General features: G+C 41.2%; 2 protein-coding genes across 3 annotated transcripts in view; both read right to left on the reverse strand.

The window, feature by feature from the left end:
- MIPEP (mitochondrial intermediate peptidase) overlaps positions 1–8,355 on the reverse strand; it is a 74,885-nt gene extending 66,530 nt beyond the window's left edge. Inside the window, exons 1-5 of one of the 2 annotated variants that reach the window (XM_071804255.1) lie at positions 8,052–8,355; positions 4,623–4,796; positions 2,623–2,711; positions 2,241–2,327; positions 1,247–1,310 (exon numbers count right to left, since the gene is read on the reverse strand). In XM_071804255.1, coding sequence (XP_071660356.1) covers positions 1,247–1,310; positions 2,241–2,327; positions 2,623–2,711; positions 4,623–4,796; positions 8,052–8,303 — 666 coding nt within the window. In that variant the 5' untranslated portion in view covers positions 8,304–8,355. The remainder of the gene's footprint in view (positions 1–1,246; positions 1,311–2,240; positions 2,328–2,622; positions 2,712–4,622; positions 4,797–8,051) is intronic. The other variant, XM_065830750.2, reaches the window with a different exon arrangement.
- Positions 8,356–9,788: 1,433 nt separating this feature from the next.
- LOC136112079 (uncharacterized) lies at positions 9,789–16,283 on the reverse strand. The gene is made up of 4 exons (XM_065856556.2): positions 15,940–16,283; positions 13,197–13,388; positions 12,471–12,533; positions 9,789–11,026 (listed from the first exon to the last, which is right to left on the reverse strand). The coding sequence occupies exons 2-4, from the start codon at positions 13,360–13,362 to the stop codon at positions 10,221–10,223; spliced, it is 1,035 nt and encodes a 344-aa protein (XP_065712628.1). The 5' UTR covers positions 13,363–13,388; positions 15,940–16,283; the 3' UTR covers positions 9,789–10,220.
- Between the last annotated feature and the right edge of the window lie 2,811 nt (positions 16,284–19,094).

Consider the following 19,094-nt stretch of genomic DNA (forward strand, 5'->3'; position numbering starts at 1 on the left):
ACACATTTAACCTTACTGTAAGATTTGCTTCAGTGAACTTGCTCACGTTAGTAGAGCATGCCCTCTATTGCCTGTGGGTTCATAGCTCAAAAGAAAAGGCTGAGGGTATAAATATTTGTGAAGTCCAAAGAGCAACAAAACCTGCAGGTCCATCTTCCTAAGTCTACTCTTACTCTTTAAAACACACCTTTTTATTTTTATTTTAAAAAGCAGACATTCTTTGTAGCAGAAGTCAATTTCAATTTACAATAGTGAAGTACTTCTAAAGTCTGAAATGAGAAATGAAAAGAAACAATGACAAGGAGCAAAAAGTAACAGTAGAAAAGCGGAATTGACAGGGAAGAAGATAAAAACATGCAAAAATAAGGGGCAAGTGAAATTGTAACTGAAAGGGTATGAAGCAATGTAGAATCAATAGTCAAAACAGAAATAAAACCCAAGTCCAAGTTTCAGAGTTGTTCTTTGTACAACACAATTGTAAAACTATATTCTAGAGGCATCTTCCAGGTCACAAAACACCATCACAACCATGATATTCAGAGTAACTTTACCACATAAATCTGGTAAAAGAGCCTTTGTTCAGATCTTAATGGAGGGAATGACTCAAATAAATAAGGTATCAACTTCATACAGGGATGTGAGCTATGAACAGACATCCAGCAGAGCATCCATACCACAAAGCATGGTGAAAGCTGATGGTTTTGGCAAATCCATCACTAACTACTGCAAAGGCATGTAAAAGCTCTGAGAGGTACTCAGATCATGCCCAGGCATTCAGCTGTGCACAAAATTTACACCTTCTGGTTACATGAGCATCAAAGCAGAGACTGGAAACACACCTGATCCCTTCTAAAACACTCTGCTTGATTAACAGGGTGCTGTTTCCCCCCCCCCCCCCAAATAATTTGTTCAGACAGCTGAGCACTGATTTTAAATATCAGATGCAGACAGCAATCAAAGCAAGCAGGATCCCCACGTCTTGGCTATAACTCTTCAGAGCAGACAAAGGAATGATGAGGGAAGAGCAGCCAACTAATACCAAAAACAACATTAAAAACCACAATTTAGAACTGATTTTAAATGGACAAAATTAACCACTTCTGAGAGGACAAGATCCCACAGAGGACAGTGGGAACCTTGGAGTACAAACTGGCCCAGAATCATGTGATTCATGTCCCACATGTTTCATTATCTGGTCTTTGGTAGTCAGGTAAGTTTCTGTTCATATATTTTAGACAAAAATTACCTTTTCTTCATCCAAATGAATGCCACTGATCTCAAAATCAAACATAAAAAGTTCTGCCACTCGCCTAAAAATACAGTAAATCCTTGTTAAAACAGCATCATTTCATAGCAAGCATAATTTCTTAACAGATTTTACCCTTAATAGTTATTTAGGTTTGACGTCTTTCATGAAGAATAACAACACAGTTATATGAGTATTGTTATTATGGACATAGATGGCCTATGGTTTAGGTTCTTAACAGTTTATTCAGCAAAATAGGATTTTTCCTTTGTGGTTATTTTAATCATCTGCATTCAAAATATCCTTCAAAATAATTCCACTACATTAATCTAAATGTTTAAGCATTTTCTGTAAATTACCATTTTAATTTGACACTTCATTTATTCTAACAGATCAGAAAAACATCTCTTCAAATCTAGCATCCTTGATTGTGGGGAAAAAAGAAGGAGGAAGAAACATACTCAAAAAATGAAACTTCTCTAACCATGCCAACAAATAAATAATTCAAAACTGTAACTGAATAAGCAGCGAATAAAATATTTTACCGCAATCATGAAGTTTTAAATAAATATACTGATAATCCTATTTTGAAAGATATAAATAAGTTTCTATACACTGAAATCAAGTTATACAGTCTATTCCCTACTTTCATTACTAAAACCACTGATATATACACTGCAGTACAGCACATGATTTTAATCAAAATGGCTTTATTGAAGAAAATCTTAAGTTCTCATTTTTGTTTTTTGAGATCTCAGTAATTCGCCTTAAATATATCTTGTGCTCTACAGTCATACAGACATCCTACAAGACTACAGAACTAGAAACTCCCTAACTCCTGTGCAGATAATTTAGTAGTGACTAATAAATTAGTAACAGAGATGTAGTATGTTTCCCAGTTGTTTAATTAATTTAACAAAACACAAAATATAAGCACAATAAAGAATTAATACATACTATTGACAAATCTGAATCTGTAAGCATTAATAAATACCTAGTTTCCGGATCTAGGGAACTCATAACAACTTCATCAGCTAGCAGACGTCGCAAACTCTGACATAGCTCAACATCTGTATTTAATCTGGAAAGATACAGAGTAAAAGAATCATGCAGGAGCAACAGACACTAATACTTGAATCTCTTGGCATCAGTTAAAAACTGTTTAGAATAGAGATTTAAACTAAAACAGAATAACCTTTCATTAGATACTGTAACAAAGCCAAATCCTTAAATATCTGTAAGACTGATGCTTTGTTCAAATATACAAATCCTTTCTAAGTATTTTTTTGTTGATCGCTGTTTTCACAGATGATCATACAGTAATTTTTAAAGATGCATATGGAAATTAAAAACAAAAAAAAAAGCAGAAAACATACTTTTCTACCACGGTACCAATGTTCCTGCAAGCTTCTTCAGCAGCCTCTCTGAATGCAAAGTCAGGGTGGGCGATTTTCACAAAATCAGCCTGACATAGTAAGAAAACAGTGAAGCAAAAAGACAAATTAAAAAGTCTTGAATTATAAATGAAGTTGCACTCAAGTAGTTCCACTCACATTAACATTTATTTCTATAGTTCTGTGCAATCTATTTGCAGAATTTGCCCTTTTTTGTTTTGAAAAAAATAAAGCTTACTGGAAAACTGTGCTGGCAACTATTAAGCCAGGAAATGAACATGTCTTTCCAAACAATATATTTAATCCATACACTTCTTAAAAACATTTTGGTATGGTGTGTACCTTAGAGTCCTTACGGAGATACTCCGGTGTATTCAAATGTTATAACAAAAGAAAAACTAAAATTCACAGGTAAGAAGAAAGCACACTCCCAAATACGTGTAGAGGGTTTGTTTTCAAACCCTTTTTACTCTTGTGCACAGATCATCAGGTTAAGCTTTGACAACATTACCCAGAAGGAAGAAATACGCTTAAAGGGAAAACCCATAAGTTCCTCTAGATTAAATATACGTTTTTAGTAAGTCTCCAAATATGTAAAGGAGTTTGGAAGCCCAGAAGGATGCTAAAAGGAGGCTGGGGAGCTAGGAGCTTCCATGACTGCTGACACGAATTCAGGGAGGTTCCGGCATTGAAATGATAAAGAATTAAAGACTGGGGATACACCAAAGACATTCAGCATGATTTTACAAAAAGCACATGAAACATTTTTGACTTCAGAGCGTGATTGCAGTTTGATTGAAAAGGCAACCTTACAAATGTTGTACACGTAAGATTTTTACTTCTTAGAATGCCCCGTTTAGAATCCTCTAAACTATAGACAGAATAGGTGCTGAATGGCAGATCTCAAAATTCCTGCCAACAGAGAACAATCACCAAATTGCTTCTAGACAGAGCTCTGCAAGCTCTGCATCTTTGAACATGTAAACCTGAAAGCAGTGTATAGGAGGTAGTTTTAACTCAGCAAACTGATATAAAACTATGACCAGTGAGTTCTGACATCAGTGTTTTAGTCAGATATTGATTGATTAAAAGGAATTAGGCATAGTCTATATAAAATAGAACAGACAAAAGGAAAATTAGTGACTCAACAGAGCATGTAACTACTTTCAAAAGAAGAAATTCCTGGAACAAAAGATCTCTTGAATCTAGAAAATAATAAGACAGAAGATTTGAAAACACACGGAGAAATTAAAATGTGAAAACCAAAGTAAAAAAAATCAGTGACCCATTTATTAAGAACTGATTTCAGTATGAAGATTTGGTCTGCTTACTTCAAACAAAGAGTGATGCTTCAATAAAAGATAAACTTCAGGCAAACAGTTTCTACAGAGCAATAGGAAGTGCTCCATTAAACTTAAAATTTTGTGATACAGAATATCAGACCAAGTAGTCTAATTCTCTGGATGACAGAAATTGCAATCTAGGAAATACTGCATTATTTCTTCTGTGAATAAAAGGTGATACTTTTTAGTTTCATCTACTGCTTCTAATCTGTATGGACCTTCACCTATAAACTTTAGGGACTTAAAATCATGTATATTGCAACCCCAGCTTTAACTTTGAGAGCAAGCCCCTGTTTTCCATAATGTAAGTGACACTGGAAAGTTTATATATTAATACTACAGCAGAAATACACTTCAATTTCACTGTTATTTTTCTTGTTGTGGCCTTTATACTATTTTTACATCTGTCTTAAAATTAACTGGACAGTTTGGCAGGATTTTTAGCTACCTATAATTCGGTAAAAGTCTTTGTAATTAATTTTGAATAAATTTAATTTTCTGTCTTAATGCAAAATTTCACAGAGCTGATCTACTGTTTACTGCAGTGCAGAAAATCATAAAATGGAACACGGTGTAGGCTTGCTCACTCGAGCAGTCTAATAGAATTTGCTTCAAATAATAATTTAAAAAGTAACTTACCAAGTCTGCCACTCTGCACAAGGCATCTGAAAGTTGATCAAAGATCATTACTGTCTCTGGCCCCGGTGGTGTTGAACATGCCTTCTGGACCAGCTGTTCTGATTCTTGCAATGCTTTGTCCTGTGCTTCTTGAAATCCTTCTGGACAGCTCAGTTCTGGAACACCAAACAGACCCTGCAGTGCAGAACACAATGAAAACGTATCGCTATTACACTCCTTGATTTCTGCCTCTTTGTTTGAGGATGGAATTATCACCATAAAATTTTATCAGAATTCCCCTAGCTAGTATATTGTGGCACTTCACTAAAGCGGTCCCACACGGGTGTCTTTGTAGAGAGAACAGTCAGAAAATCAGTCACAGACACTGGTATCACAGGTAAACATCTTCCTTTCCCAGACCAAAACCTCACTGAGGTTCTTTTACCCAGGACTGTTCTCTTCCACTCCATAATCTCCTACACCATCCTTTTCTCAAAGCATTTTTTATCTCACTTCCAAAGCACAGGCACCAGACAAATCATAGGAAGTCTGTTTGCATTCTAAAATAAGGGAAAAATCATCCCTATGAAGTAAAAGAGACTTATCAGGCAATGTGAGGACTACGGAGGAGTGTCAAAACAGTGAATGAGCTGGACATCAGCCCCAGATATCAACATATTGCAGGCAATGGGGCAGCAGTCTCACGCTTACCAAATGAGCCTCAAATACTGGAACCAGATCTCAAAAGGAACGATCAGCAAAAACTCAGAACATTATGGTATGAACAGTTTTATTCCTTAAGTTCTTATCAAGCCTGGCCCTGTCCAACAGGGCAGAATAAACACAGTGTCTTGGGTAGGGCAGACACAAACAGCAGTTACATTCTGCATTCGTGGAAGAGAGTTAGAGGCCTTATTGCAGAGCGAACAAAATTGCTAACGCTACCTGCTAAAGAAGATCCATGATAAAGACCTAAAACAGGAATAAAATTTCATTTAAGAAATGCGGCATCTGCAAACAATGCACTCCCTTTGCAATCATCCAACTGCAACATGAGCAACCTCCTAACTACAGCATCTGGCAGTACAAGATACATAATTTCACAAAACATCCATCTCCCCAAATTCAAGTTCAGCATCTGAAAATCACCATCTGGATCTGAAAATCTGCAGGCCAGTCTCTTTACAATGCACTTTCTGCAAACTCTTCGTGTTATAGTGGTCAGTTGCAGGTCCGCATGTAGCTTACAAGCATTTATCCAAATAAAATTAAAAGCTGCAAATGAACAGTTTATCTGTAAAAGTATATATTCCAAAGCAAAAGCATGTCCTAAGGTATTTGGGACATTCCAAGTTGCTTTTTCCTACTATCTGTTGCTAAAACTGCTTTTTTAATTTTTTTTTTTCGTAATGCTCTTACTGTAAGCTGACCACCCTAAGACAGAAACCCTTTCTGACACTTCCCATGTTTTAGTATATTATCTGGGAACAGGAACTGGACTAAAATGAACACTGAAGAAGACATTTATATATATATATACCCATGTATATAAACACATGGACACAAACACAAATACACAGGTATCACACCACCCTTCAATAACGCTAACTGTGTAAGAGACACAGGACTGCTCCATCACTCAGGTCCTCAGCCAGCTGATACAGAGTTCTGCAATGTCCCAGAGAGGTCCTGCTGCCTGACATCACCATTCACTCTCCCCAAAGAGCTCCTCCTGCACATATAGTCCTCTGTGAACAGGAGGTATCTTCTCTTAGACATAAATTAGCCATGGAGCTCTTCTTCAATATGACACCAGGTTTGACATAAAAATTTAAAAATTACAAAAAAACAAAGCCTGGTGCATGTCTCTGTGTTCTTTAATGTGGTTTCAAGGCTGAACCATTCTTCTCTTTGCTTGGTCTCTGCATTTACACTTTACCTGTCACAGTGTTTTTGCAAGCCTGAAATACGCATCTCTATTCCCAAAGAACTCTACAACCTCTTTGTGGACCAAGCAAATCCAGAACTCATTCCCCAAACCAAGCAAAAGCATAACTGGATTAATTCCCGAAACAAGACTTACATCAGTGTACACACATAGGCAGGACAGCCAGAAGAATTTCCCAGACAAGTGCTGGATTATAACGAAGTCAAGTTTGTTCTTACTGAATTTGGGGGATGAAGTGATTGAGAGCAGCCCTGCCGAGAAGGACTTGGGGGTACTGGCGGACGGAAGATTGGACATGAGCCAGCAATGTGTGCTTGCAGCCCAGAAGGCAAATACTTTCTTGGGCTGAATCAAAGCAGCATGGCCAGCAGGTTCAGGGAGGTGATTCTGCCCCTCTGCTCTGCTCTGGTGAGACCCCACCTGGAGTCCTGTGTCCAGCTCTGGAGCCTCAGTACAGGAAAGACATGGACCTGTTGGAGAGGGGCCAGAGGAGGGCCATGAAAATGACCAGAGGTCTGGAAAGCTCCGCTATGAGGACAGGCTGAAAGAATCTGGGTTATTCAGCCTGGAGAAGAGAAGGTTCCAGGGAGACCTTATTGCGGCCTTTCGGTGCTTAAAATGGGCCTACAAGAAAGATGGCAACAGACTTTTTAACAGGGGTTGTTACGCCAGGACAAGGGGCAATGGTTTTAAATTAAAAGCTTGGTAGTAAAACACTGGAACACGCTGGTCAGAGAGGTGGTAGATGCCCCATCCCTGGAGACATTCAAGGCCAGGTTGGACAGGGCTCTGAGCAACCTGATCTAGTTGAAGATGTCCCTGCTCATTGCAGGGGGGTTGGACTAGATAACCTGTGAAGGTCCCTTCCAACCCAAACTATTCTATGATTCTATAAATCACTCAATCGCGGAGTTCAACAGCTTCATCAGCCTTGGCACCATGGCATGAATAGCGGAGTCAGCAGACTAGCACCTGGATTTTAGAGGTTTAAGTATTCTGCTTGCACTGGGCCATTTAAAGTACACATGCTGTCCAGGAATTTGTTCTGATTCCCAGGACTCTCATTAACAAACCTACTTGACTCACCCTAAAAAGAAATAAATCAAAAAGCCTGAGTGTCACTGACCCAGCAAACAAATACTTTCTGCCACAAGCAACTGAATGTCAGGCACAATATCCACGCAAGAGGATGTCAGCAGTCTCACTGATTCTGAAGCACTGCCAGACATGGACAGATTAAAAAGAGACACGGGTAGGTAAGAGCTGGGAGTGGAAAGGGTAATGTATATATATAAATACATGGTCTCTATTGAGGTTCTAAGTAAATGCCTCAATAAACAAGGCTGTGATTTTCAAACACTTGAGTGTCCAGAAGACAGAATGTTTTGGTTCATCAGAACCAAAACAAACCCTTACAAAGATGTTACCACCTAACGCTCTGGTAACAGCCCAGCCGTCCCCGTCACCGCGACTTAAAGGTTTAAAAATAAAAAACTACACACAAGCAAAGCCAAGCCAAGGCTGCCGGCGGCCAGGGCCGCCTCCCGCCCGCAGCAGGCCCTTCCCGTCCCGCCGCTCACCGTCTCCCTGCCCGCCGCGCTGCCCCGCAGCTGCTGCGGCTGCTGCTTCGCATCGAAAGCGGCGCCCACCGGGCACCAGCTGGTGCTGACGGCCCGGCGGCCCGACCCCGCCGCTCGGCCCCGCAGCGCCCGGCACAGCGCCGGCGGCAGCGCCCGCCGGCAGCCGGCCAGCATGGCGGAGTGGAGCCTGACACCAGGCCCGGCGCACCGGGCTAGGCACGACCTCCGCGCGTCCGGGCCGAAGGGAGGAGGAGAAGGAGGAGCGGCGGCGGGCCCAGCGCAGCGGGAGGCGGAGCTGCCCGCCTTCCGCTCCCCTCAGCCCGCCCGGCTGCCGCTTTCCCTCCCCCCGCGCTCCGCCCCCCGGCCGCTGCGGGGCGGAGGCCGCTTCCGCCGGCGGCCGTGGCTCGAACTGGCGCTGCTGTGTGGGAAAGGGAAGGGCCCAGCGGGGTGGCCGCGCTCGGCCGCAGCAGTGCGGGAGTCTGCGAGAGCCCGCGGGGACAGGAGCATCTTCCGCCGACTAAAGTGTCTCCTACATGTTTTCCAGTTGAAGTCGCAAAACCCTCTCTTCTGTAATCCAGCCCTCCCGCGCTGCGATTCAGCTGGCACGAGGAGTGCAGCCGTTTTTCCTGAAGAAACCCAGCTCGCCATGTTCAGTTTGCATCTGGTATTTGCACTCGGGGTTCAAAAGCTGTGGGGACGTGTCCACGTTTCCGTGTCACCCGGCAGCGTTCAGGGCGGTGTGGAGTTAGTGCTCCTGCTCCTGTGTCGCATTTGCACGAAATTTCATGATGCTGAGCCATGTCAGTTGGCATCTCCACTTTATTCACTAAAAGAGATGAGGGAGCAAGACTTAGAAGCATCTGTTGTTGTATTTTTGAGGTTTAGGGGAGAAAAAAAAAAAAAAAGAAAATTTCTAAAAGTTTTATGGCACAGCAAATATCACTTGATAGGTTCTCCAGTCTGTCTGATTCAGTGTCAATTATCTTTCATTTGGGAGATTTTGCTTTTCACTGCTAATTCTGAAGTACAGCAGCATTATGCTGTAGTTTTGCACCAACAGTGAGTATCTGCCCACATCACAGAATGTGCCAACATGGCACTTCCTCTTTCGCTCTTATTTCAGACCTTCAGCTATACAGAGCAAAGAACCATACTTAAAAGCTGCAAAATCCACCTAGGTGCAACAAAACTCATAAGCAGCCCCTGTGGGGGTATCAAATTATGCTAATTCCAAGTTTAAAAATTATTTTGAAATGGTTGGGTGCAAACTAACCGAGTTTCAAGTCCATCTTACACATGCCACCTAGAAAGATATAAAGTGGAAGTGACTGCTGCTTAATGTTTACAAAAGACAGCCATGAGCCACATGTTGTAATTCCAGAACTTGAAATGTTATCTTTTCTTTCAGCCCACGTTCTTTTAAAACATTTGTCATACGGAACTGGTGCATGAGCCCTGTATAGCGACAGTAAGTCATGAAACCAGTGATGTGTCAAACCCAGCACTGTAGACACTTTGGAGTTGTCCTCTCTTGTGCAGCAGCCATTCCTGAAACCAACTGTACAGCAGCTGCAGCCATAAAGACGGTTTATGCATATTAGGAACTTTTTACCATTTCGAGTTCTAAAAAACAAAGCTGACAACAGTAGATTAGGCCAGTTTAATGGATAAACCCTTGATATCTTGTGGCTGGGACAAGAAGGTGGTTGAATTTAACTCTTCTGACTATGTCTCTGAAGCCCTGAGCTGTGTTTTAGCAGCTGGTCATGAAAGCTTCAGCACAGTAAGTTGTGCAAATGAGCAGTTGTGTGCATAATAAGACCTGGTTTCCTACACATACAGACAGTGTGATCCTACATCTTCCCACTGTGATGACTACAAGAGTCAGAAAAAATTTTACTCCACTTATAGGGAAATATCCAGCTGGTCCTAACCTGCCCTACAGTCCTGCATCTCCCTTTCAGCCCTCAGCATGCCTCCCTGGGTAGTTTCTGTTCTCCGTTGAATCCCGTAGAAACTGGCCAGCAGATTACAGCTTTATTAGGGAGTGCTGAGGGACACAGATGTACAGCATCCATGGATAACATGAAGTTACGCAGTGGGTGGTGGCAGCGGCTCCAGCAGGTCAGAGGTGCTGAACAGGAGAAAGCCAGTGAAGGTGGTGTCATCATCAGCATCTGCAAACAGCCCGTTGAAAGTCTCTCCTTGGTGAGCCTGCAGCCACACCTCGTCTCCCCGCTGTAGCTCAAGGATGGTGGCTCCTGAGGCCTGGTCCTCTCCACTCTGGTACCTGTCCACCGTGTGCAGCATCTTGATGCCATTTTTAACTAGAGCTACTCTGACGTTCCTTGAGTAGACAGTGATGTGGTAGGTGAAATAGTAAACACCAGGGTGTTTGCAGGTGAATTTGCCGGTAGCTGGGTTGTAGTCATTTAGACTATTATACAGAACCTTGTCAAACTTGATCGGGCGATTCGGGGGGGGAAATTTGGTGGCAATTGTAAGGCCAACACTGAAAGCACTCCTTGGAAGGACTCCTGGGGCACCTATGTTCCCCTTATCCCCTCTGTCACCTTTCAAGCCTCTTTCCCCCTGAACTCCTGGATTACCTTGTGGTCCCAGATCTCCAGTATTACCTTTAGGACCTGGATTACCAGTTGGGCCAATTGGCCCTGGGAAACCAACTCTTCCAGGATGGCCAATTTCACCCTTTGTCCCTTTTGGACCTATGGGCCCAATGTCTCCTTTTAACCCCTTTTGTCCTTGCAGTCCCAGCTCTCCCTTCTGACCTTTGTAACCCACTGATCCTATAACACCTTTTGGTCCCAGTTTCCCAGGTGGTCCTCTTTCTCCTTTATCTCCTTTGTTGCCCTTCTCTTCAACAGTCCCATTGGCTCCTAAATGGGGAAAGAAAAATAATACACTTTCTTGTGATCTTCAATTGGATTAGGGGGGCACAACACCAGTTTCAGCACAAAGACAAGTATGTGTAGGTGTATGTCACCATTGTACATACTGTGCTCACTGTATATATATAATCCCTCATACATTCAAGTTCAGGATAAGCATAACATCTACAGAACCTGATCGTGTGTTAGAAAACAGTTGCCCAAGCTGAGAGCAGCAAGAATAAGCTCAAAGAAACGAAGATGTGATTTGTCTACATGCTGATGGTAGAACTGACAGCTCACATCATTTCAGGCACAAGTGGCATCTGTCCAGATGCTTGTTTTCAGCCTTTGATATACAAAATGGTGGAGATGGTTTGGAGTTTAATCAGAAGAAGGTTCTATTTGAACAACACCCAGAACTTGCTTGCTGTGTTTTTCCATAATTTCTACATGATAGAACTTTACTTGGGTTACCTAGATTGCTGCTGAAGTGCAACTAAAGGCTTTTTGTCCTTGTGATTTGTTACCCCATGCTCCATTTATCCTTCATCCAGTCTTGGACTGAAGCTCAAAGCCTTTGAAAATCCTCTGACTGATGCACAAGGGTTTGAAGATGAAGGTCTCATGATGTGAAGGGCACATAAGCAGTTGACAGACAAAATAAGCCATGATGATCATACATTCTATCAGTCAGGGAAAGAAGCTGATAATTTCTACATAAAAGCCTCTGATTTCTGATGTTAGGAATAACACTATATTTACAGTTTTCTTTTCTCAATTCACAATTGAGATTATTTAACAGCAGCAATTAACTGAAAATAGGCAACATTCTACAGTGAGCCTCTGAGAAAAGCAGTGCAGGTCGATCAGGACAAGGACACAGGAAGAAAAGGCAGCTTGGGTAATTTTAAACAATATTTGCGGCCTCGTGTGTCATGTGCCTTCTAGGACCGGGGTCACTTCTAATAGACTGGAGAAAAGTCTGAGGGGTGTAGAGCACCTTGTCATTGCTCCTGTGCAATGCGTATACCATGTGTTACTTTTCAGGACCACCGTAAGGAATTTGGAGAACCTAGACACAGTGTATTTGGCAGACTTCCATGATTTTGGATATATACATTGTCTATGTACAATTATTGTAAGGATGCACAAGAGGTAGCTGCAGATGTGATGTCTTCCTTAGCAGTTGACAAGAGGATCAGAGATGGGAAAGGTAGGGTGACAGGCTGAGGGAACAAGTTGTAGTCCATCAGAGGCAGTAGGATAATTGGAGGCGACAAATTCTTGTAATTTTCAGCATACATATGCAGCCTCTATTACTTCTGGAGAAGGATTTTTAAAAATTGATGGTACTTTCACTACAGCTAGAATGTGTAGCACATCCAGGGCTCACAAACACAAGGGTAGCAGTTGATAGACAAATAATAAATCTAAATGCATCTTCTCTGACCTTTCTCGCCTTTCTCTCCATTTGCACCATCTTTCCCTGGACTGCCAGGAAGTCCTGCTTCACCTGGTACAGAAGAGAAAAGCAGATCTTCATTAAACAATTCATTAAACTTGGGCTGAACCATCTAATCCTTCCTCTTGCAGGCCTGGCTAAATGCTAATATAAAGAGTAGCCTTGTTCCTGACTGTTTTTCAGTAGTCTCCATTCCTCCACTCCAGTGGCTCTTGAGTTACAGCAGGTAGATACACTCAGAAGCAAATTCTACAGCTGTAGACTTCAAATAAGTAAGAGAACTGTTCTTACCACTGCACACTGTGTATTACACCAAACATATCTGTTGTTTGTTTTCTGTTTGTGTGTGTGTGTTTGTTTGTTTTTTCTTTCCCTGGGCTTGAAGTTATTTGCAGAAACATAGTCTCTATTTTAGAGGTGCAGGAGCAGGTTTACAGGCTTTAGAATTTTCAAACAGACATAAAAATATTCCCACAATAGAAGGGAAAGTCTTTCTTCTTTTGTTTTTATCTCACAGACCTGACTTCTCAATAGTATTAGCTATCTTGCTTTCATTATTAGGTCTTTCTTTATATTTCCTTCTTCAAACAAGCAAATGAAAAATGTCTGAAGGCTAGGGAGAATAATACTGTTAATGCGGATTGACTACAGACAACTTCGGAAACTAATGGCATTGAATTTGATACATTAAATAATTAATTCTGAACATAGTACCTGTATCGCCCTTGTCACCTTTTGAACCATCACGTCCATCCCGACCAGGTATGCCATTGTGCCCAGGATTACCAGGCATGCCAGGATACCCTTGGGTACAGACATCCTGGGTTTGTGTTTCTGCTGTGCTGACTACAATAGCCAGCAGTATAATCCAGCTTTTCATTCTTTAGATAGGTTATATGATTTTGTCTGAAAGATATAAGAAAGAAAAGTTAAATCTGCCTACGTGATTATCTATTTTTCCATATTTATCTTGTGAGCTCAAGGAGGGGATGTAGGGTAGAGGAAGGAGGAAAAAGAGGAAATGGATTTTCACCATGTCTGTTGTTTTTGTTTTGTTTTATTTACAGGTCTCTATATAACATTAAGTACAATCCTGGAGACTACTAAGTGCTGTTTCAAACAATAATTTAATGGGAATATCAGCCATTGCTTCATTACATGGTTGAGACTTTTAACTCAGCTCTACACAGCTTAAATTATTCCTTAATTCTCTGTGGTTTGGAGCATCAGGTTCTGTTTCGTTTTTTCTTATGCAATGTGACTTATGGAAATAAGTACCTCTGCAAAGAGGGTACAGCTGAAAGTCACAAGAAGTTTAGAGCTGCCCTTGATGTCCTCAGGATCTAGCCAGCAAGCAACAGCTCTGTGCATCCCATAGTTTCTCACTGTTCTATTTCAACCATGAGTAGACTGACAAAGTCCAGATTTCATGGATTCACTTGAACTTAACCTGGATTTCTAGATCGGAATGGAAAGGCAACTCAAGCAAAAAATTATCATATTCATTTTATTATTTTTTTTTATTCCCAGCAAGGAATATACAGCTGCAGCAGCTGTATGCCAAAGAACTTCCATTGATCTGACTTAGTCTGACCAAAACCTTGAAACCCCAACATCTGGGAAGCCTACAAGGAAGTGCACTAGTAATGTTATTGCTGTCCTAAGCCCAAATGGACAGTCACAATTTTGTCTTGAGGGGTGATTCAGGTAGGACCAATGATTCATACAATGTCCTGTTTATTTGAGCTGTAGTTTATCTTATATAACATACAGGCATTCTTGTTCAGAAATTGCTTTGTAAACTCCTCTGGCCAGAACAGTGCCCAAAGAGGAGCTATTTCATGGCCACTGTTGTGTTTCAGATCCAAGCAGAAGCCTGTCTATGTCTCCCAGCTCAAGGACTTCCTATGAAATGGCACCCTATGCATTTGGAGCCTGTAAGCGGACCTTTCATCTTCCTGATCTCCAGCCTTTGACTGGATAATGTCGGCCATCAGTAAGCCAGTATCTATCTAACAGCTTCTTAAGGGAAAAGAGTATAATTGCACCAGTCACATAGTTCATAACCAAGAAGAAGCAGAGATCTTAATGTCCACTTCTCCATTCACATTTCTCCCAGTGCCTGCTCATGACTGCAGTTGTGCCTCTTGTCTCCCAGAAGCTGGCTCTGGTGCTGCTACAGCAATTCCAACTCATTCACTCTTCACAAAGCCGGTTTTTTTCTTTTTCCCTTTTTCTCCTTTTTTTTTTTTTTTTAAATTGGAGTTAGTCATCTACCAGGTTAATAAGTTCGTCAGCCTCTGAGAGAGTCAGAGCTGGAGCAGGGTAAGATGAGAGCAAATATGTGAGGGATCAAGCATGAGAGTTTTTTGGCTAAAAAAGGTCTTTAGTCTGGTTCTTCCTGCTCATGTGACAATGCTTATTAAAGTCCATCCTATATTTATCCTGTCATTAGAGAGTCCCTTCTATGTTAAGGCTTTTAATAGATGTCCACTGAAATACATTAATATTAATTCTGGACACATCTGGTTTAAGCAAGTGTAATAGCAATTAACAGGACGAGATTAGATGGAGAAATAAAAATCAAACAGCAACAAAATTAATGCCCATTTTATTTGGAATTAATATTCATAAACGTCTAATGCACAGAAGCTTGGGCTATATGGGTTAAGTACTTATACAGGAAAAATGATAGTCGGAATGAATAAACTTTACATAATTGGCTTTTGAATTGGTTCTTGCATTAGTGAGAAGTTAATACTAAGATCAATATTCCTTTTGAAATATTAACTAGCATTGACTAAATAATCCTCTGTTTAATCCCTTTACCATGTCGCAAGTTTATGAAGCATTGCACACAAATACCATATAGAGAGAGACTAGTATGTTCTTAATAAGAATAATTGAACCCTGTCAGCAATATTCAATCTAAATACTCTTTTAAAATAATTTCTAGGGGAAGACCTTATATTTGGGGCATCTTCCTTAATCTTTTAATTATGACTTCAGAAAAGTTGCCAATTTACAACAGTTATTGGAGATGTGATTTATGGTGCCCTTGCCAGTGGTCTACAGAAAGACGTTTGATCACCACCAGCAAAATTCTGCTGTGTCTGCTGCTGCTGGTTAACACTAAAGGAAGTTGAAAATAGATCAAACATTTGCTACTTCTGAGCCATAAAAACATTTTTTTGCCTTAGTCAAACAACTCCACAGGAGTGCAAAAGGAAGAAGGGCTCTGTCTGACATTGACAGGATATGATGCACCCCACGGAGAAGTCTGACAGTCCTTGTTCACTGACAGAAAACTCCATTCCCCATTGTCTAAGGGAGTGTTTCTTGCTTAAGGAACAGACAGCCTGGTCCCCATACATGCATCCCTCTCCACAAGCTGACAACATCAATATCATCATCATCATCACAACCGTCATCACAGGTATAGGATCTCTGGTCTTACCTCATTCACTCTGTACTTGCAGTGTTCTTGGGCATCTTTAACCAGAGTGTAAATGCTTCCTGTAAATTAATGCAAGATCCAAATATGTGCCTTGAGGACAAGCACTTGTTTGGTCACTAAATTCTCAAAGGTCAGTGATTTAAATTTGAGAGCTGTTCAATAATTAAAACAGGTTTAAACTGGAATCTTTCTGTTTGTTCTAATACTAAGGTTGAAGTGCTCTGTACTTGGGCTTTTGCCACTGTTACATGAAAGACAATTGTTAAAATGGATTAATAAGGCTTTGATTTGCCTGTTTCATTATAAAAATGTATTGCACAAATATTAGCCTTTGACAGCTTGGTTTGTTTGTAGGACGGAAGGCACATCTTATACCATTATTGTGCTGCAAAAACATGTAATAAAGTTAACCTCTGTATCAAGCAATTTGTAATGGAAATAGGGACAAAAAGACTAGAGAAATTAAAAATAACGTTGTGAATAGGGCACTACGTATATTAGGTGATTATGGAAAAGAAGTAACAAGGTTAAATTGAAGTAAATGAATTGAATGACAAAGAGAGCTTCTCATGTGTAATTAGCCTCCCCGTCTAGCCATTCAAGGACTGGTCAGAGCTATTGTGCTGCTAAATTTCTTACTGGTACCTAAATTTGAAGAAGCCATAACTTGATACTTAACTGTGTCTTGAAACTACTGAAACTGCTGCTGTTTGAGTACTAGGGGAAGTAAAGCAACGGAGCGTATCATCAACTCCTTAACGCTGATCATGAACAGTGAAGTATAAAACCAATAGTGACAGGAGTTAATGTTTTATAGAACGCGGCCTTAATTCACCCTGTTGGTGCAAGTGACTGTGTCTGAGGGGCTTCCCACACTGCAAAGATACGACATGTACGGTCTACATATCAAATAATCCACCCTCAGCACAGCTGAGCAGTGAATAGTTTTCGCTAAGGTCTTCACCACCACCCTGTGGTAATAAAAACATATTGCAAGAGTTATGGTGCCCTGGTTTTTATCTGGGACGCTATGTCTACCGTGCTCTGAAGAAAAGAAAGGACAATGTGCAGCAATTAGCTGCTGTCCTTGCATGAACTTCTGTTGCCAAATTAGCCTCGCTGCTCTGCTAATTGAGATGAAGAAATGAGAGCCACGACAAACAATCCTTTTCTCTTTACCCGTTAGACACCATGTGAAATTTTCTAGGGTTGCTCAGCCTTGGCCTCTTCTCACACCTCAAAAGTTTGAGTCATTAAAAAATAGCCCGCCCTGCCAGATTAGGGCTGCACCCTCAGTGATCTGTCCTGCCATGCAGAAAATCTGAATCAATTGATGAACCTTCCTGGCTGCAGCATGCTGGGAGAGCTGATGGCTCTGTGGGACAGCACTGAGAGCTGGTGGCTCCTGGGGTCACGGCACTGGCACCAGCAGGGGCTCCTGGGGCAGCAGAACCCTTATACTGGCCCAAAAGAGGCTGTGAATTTCACAAGTTCAACAGTCAAGGTCTGTCTGTCCCAATCCTGAGGTGAGAATGACATAATTCATTAGTTGGATCTGCCTTGATGGACTCTGCAGTTAGTCCAGTTTAATGTTTTTTTAGCAGAGAAACAAGAGAAGTGCTGTAGGAATGGCCTTAGAGAGACACATTACCATCAGCTGCTTTTTAGTGTGCCCTGTCTCATCACAAAACAATGCTTTGGAAATAATTATACCACTTTGTCATTTGTTCTTTAAAAATGTTGCAACTGAATGTCAGGAGATGTGGTTTGTTGTTTGTTTTTTTTTTTTTTTTAGTTTGATTGCAATACTAATTACCTTTGTTAGGAGCTTCATATGGCAACAATGAGATGGATGATTAATAAAAGAAGATGTACCCAACCTTATTAGCTGAACACCTTCTAAATACTTTTTCAGTCCTTCATGAGTCGGCATCTCTGAAGTCTGGTGGATGCTCATAGGTAGAGGCCAAGGTTAACTGTGCCTAGTGACTCTCCTGCTGACAGTTCATTTCAGGGTATATATTGGGCCTTCTGCCTTCTCATTTCTAATGTGCCAGAAACAAGGAGGAATTTGGCTTGTGCCTGGTTCTGCCAGCACATTCCCTCAGGAGCACCTGGAGCTCCTCCTTCTTCCTGAAGCAGTTTCAGCTTTCCAAAAATTGCTGAGAGAGTCAATAAATCCTATTAGTCCACCATCTTGTGTTTCTCTTCAGAGTGCAACTCAGCCCATGAAGGGCAGTGGATCTCCTTGCTCTGCTGACCTCTGCCCTCTCAGTTTGTCCTCCTGGACTTTGCTGACACCAGGCTCTGGTGATGCAGGCAACTTCCAGCCTTCACTTGCCTGCAGAGTGGTTTGTCTGCCATTGCTGATGGCTCATGCTGAATGCTTGAAATATTAAAATGACTCAGGTAAAACCTTTCCCAGGTGTTGCCTTCCCCCCAGACAAGTTGCACAACAGAAATATAAGCTGTAACATAAACAGAGGGAGGGTGTGATGGGTGTAGGTCACTTGTCTGGTGCAACCGCGGTATGTGGCCAGCAGAGACATTATCTGGGGATGCCATATGGAGCTTATAAGGGGAGGGGGAGTTTGGGAGAGTGAGGATGTATGTAAATACGTATGTATACAAACATACACACACCTCTTTTTGAAACCAGAGCCTAGATATCTAATAGTGGCAGTATGCGATGTCCCAGCCCTAGATATTCACCTGGAAAACCAGTCAGTCCTGACTGCAGTGAACTAAGCCTAACACAGACCTAAGATTTTAAAAATGCCAAACAGTTGTGCTGACAGTTTATAGTTTTGACACATTCTCACAATTACATGTTTTCCACTTAGTTAGAATAACTGAGTTTGGAAAAATATTCAGAAACACACTAAATGTTTGTGTACTTTTCTTACAGACTACACGATATGCGGTTTTGATACTGTAACATAGAAAAGCTTCAATTCTTATCTTTGTTACTATCATGTAGCCTCTAAAAACAACACCAAACTGAAAAAAAAAAGAGAGAGAGACAAAGAGACAAGCAGTCCTATTTCTATTTCTGCACTAAAAGCTCCACCTGATAGATCAGCTCTCCAGGAACTTAAAACCTGGTGGCATGGAATGATCTGCAGGATTGGGCCTGAATGAGAAAGAATGAAATA

The sequence above is a fragment of the Patagioenas fasciata genome, chromosome 1 (assembly GCF_037038585.1).
Source record: "Patagioenas fasciata isolate bPatFas1 chromosome 1, bPatFas1.hap1, whole genome shotgun sequence".
Taxonomy (NCBI): domain Eukaryota; kingdom Metazoa; phylum Chordata; class Aves; order Columbiformes; family Columbidae; genus Patagioenas; species Patagioenas fasciata.

What these genes read in the sequence shown, in the direction of transcription:
- LOC136112079 (XM_065856556.2), bottom strand. Translation starts at nt 13,362, where the DNA reads ATGAAAAGCTGGATTATACTGCTGGCTATTGTAGTCAGCACAGCAGAA. An exon ending in AGGTGACAAGGGCGATACAG is followed by an intron (nt 12,534 to 13,196) that starts GTACTATGTTCA and finishes CTTCTGTACCAG; the next exon opens with GTGAAGCAGGACTTCCTGGC. An exon ending in TGGAGAGAAAGGCGAGAAAG is followed by an intron (nt 11,027 to 12,470) that starts GTCAGAGAAGAT and finishes TTCCCCATTTAG; the next exon opens with GAGCCAATGGGACTGTTGAA.